This window comes from Oryzias melastigma, unplaced genomic scaffold (genome assembly GCF_002922805.2).
Source record: "Oryzias melastigma strain HK-1 unplaced genomic scaffold, ASM292280v2 sc06607, whole genome shotgun sequence".
Lineage (NCBI taxonomy): Eukaryota > Metazoa > Chordata > Actinopteri > Beloniformes > Adrianichthyidae > Oryzias > Oryzias melastigma.
Genome location: NW_023423169.1, coordinates 1 through 1,294, shown reverse-complemented (window position 1 = coordinate 1,294; position 1,294 = coordinate 1). Strand labels below are relative to the sequence as shown.

Here is a 1,294-nt window from a genome sequence, read left to right as displayed (position 1 = left end):
CTCCCCTCTCCCCCCCCAGCACCCCGGGCAGCCTCAGCAGGGGCCGCCGGCGACGGGGGCTGGAGCGACCGGTACAGGGGGCAGCTCCAAATCCAAACCTATCAACCGGATAAGCACCGTGGTGTGAGCAGGGGGTGGGGCTCCAGGGTCTACAGGTCAGACGATAGGGTGGAGGTGGTGGGACGATCCAGGGCTCGAACCAAGTGTTCCAGGACCGAAAGTTACAGCAGCAGCGCCAGCGAGAAAAAGAAGCGCAGCCTGCTTCGCCTCTGTTACTTTCACCTGCGCTTCCCGCATATGTAAGCGGACTTTTCCGGGCGCTTGAAGATGTCGCAGATGTTGCCACACACAATCAAGAAAGTCTATAGCCATATAATTTTAGATGAAACCTGAATCCATATTCAGGCTTTTGGCCTCAGTTTTGTTTTAAAGTCTAGAGTTTATGTATGAGACTTTCCACATGTACAGTACCGAGATGTGATTGCGCGACAAGAGCGATTTTAATCTGGATGTAAATAAAGACCGATCTATGAGATGTGTTCCAGCAAAGTTTTGATTTAAAAATACAAGGAAGTTGCGGGAAAAAAAAAGTCCCTTGACTTTGCAATAATTTTACTTGGCTTCTTGATGTCTCCATATTTGCAGATTTCCCTTTGCTGAAGGACTTTTTATTTTTATTTTTAATGATCTGTCGCTCTCTGTTAAACCTGTAAAACCAGTGCATGGTTTTCCTGACGGTCTTTTTGGCTTTAGGGTCTTTTACAACCAAAATCACCAAGCTTTATAATGCTTTCCGTGTGGGCCACGGAAAATCCATGACACAAACAATAATCTCTTTTTGAATGTTTCTGAAGCTTCTTGCCGTTTTATTGATATTACAATATACCTGCTATGAGTATAATGAATATTGTCCAATAATTGTTTTGATCAGTGATTAATTATATCAGCAGATGTTTGTCCACGGTTATAGGAAGTAAACGCAGATTCTCTCGGTTTGCCATATCTGCTGGGAGGTTTTCTGACTTGTGAGCTGTGAATAATCTTCATAAAAACCATAGATTCCATGCAGATTTTCAATGAACCCTATTATTGACTGTTGAAAACATTTTAGTTTTGTTCCAATAAATCTGAACAAGTATGGATTGATTTTTGTGCCACAATATTGGAAGCAAAAGTCACAATTATGAGATAAAAATTTTCAAAATTGCTAACAAAAAAAGAAAATGTTAAGAATAAAAAGACATAATTTCCAAATTAAAATATTTAATATTTGCTTTCAGAAATGTAAAAATAT

General features: G+C 40.6%; 1 protein-coding gene across 1 annotated transcript; it reads left to right on the top strand.

The window, feature by feature from the left end:
- LOC112139593 (IQ motif and SEC7 domain-containing protein 2-like) lies at positions 1–535 on the top strand (the record flags this gene model as incomplete). Its single annotated transcript, XM_036211343.1, is given in 1 exon segment — positions 1–535. A coding segment is annotated over 1 exon segment (127 nt), but the record flags the coding sequence as incomplete, so codon positions are not given.
- Positions 536–1,294: the final 759 nt, after the last annotated feature.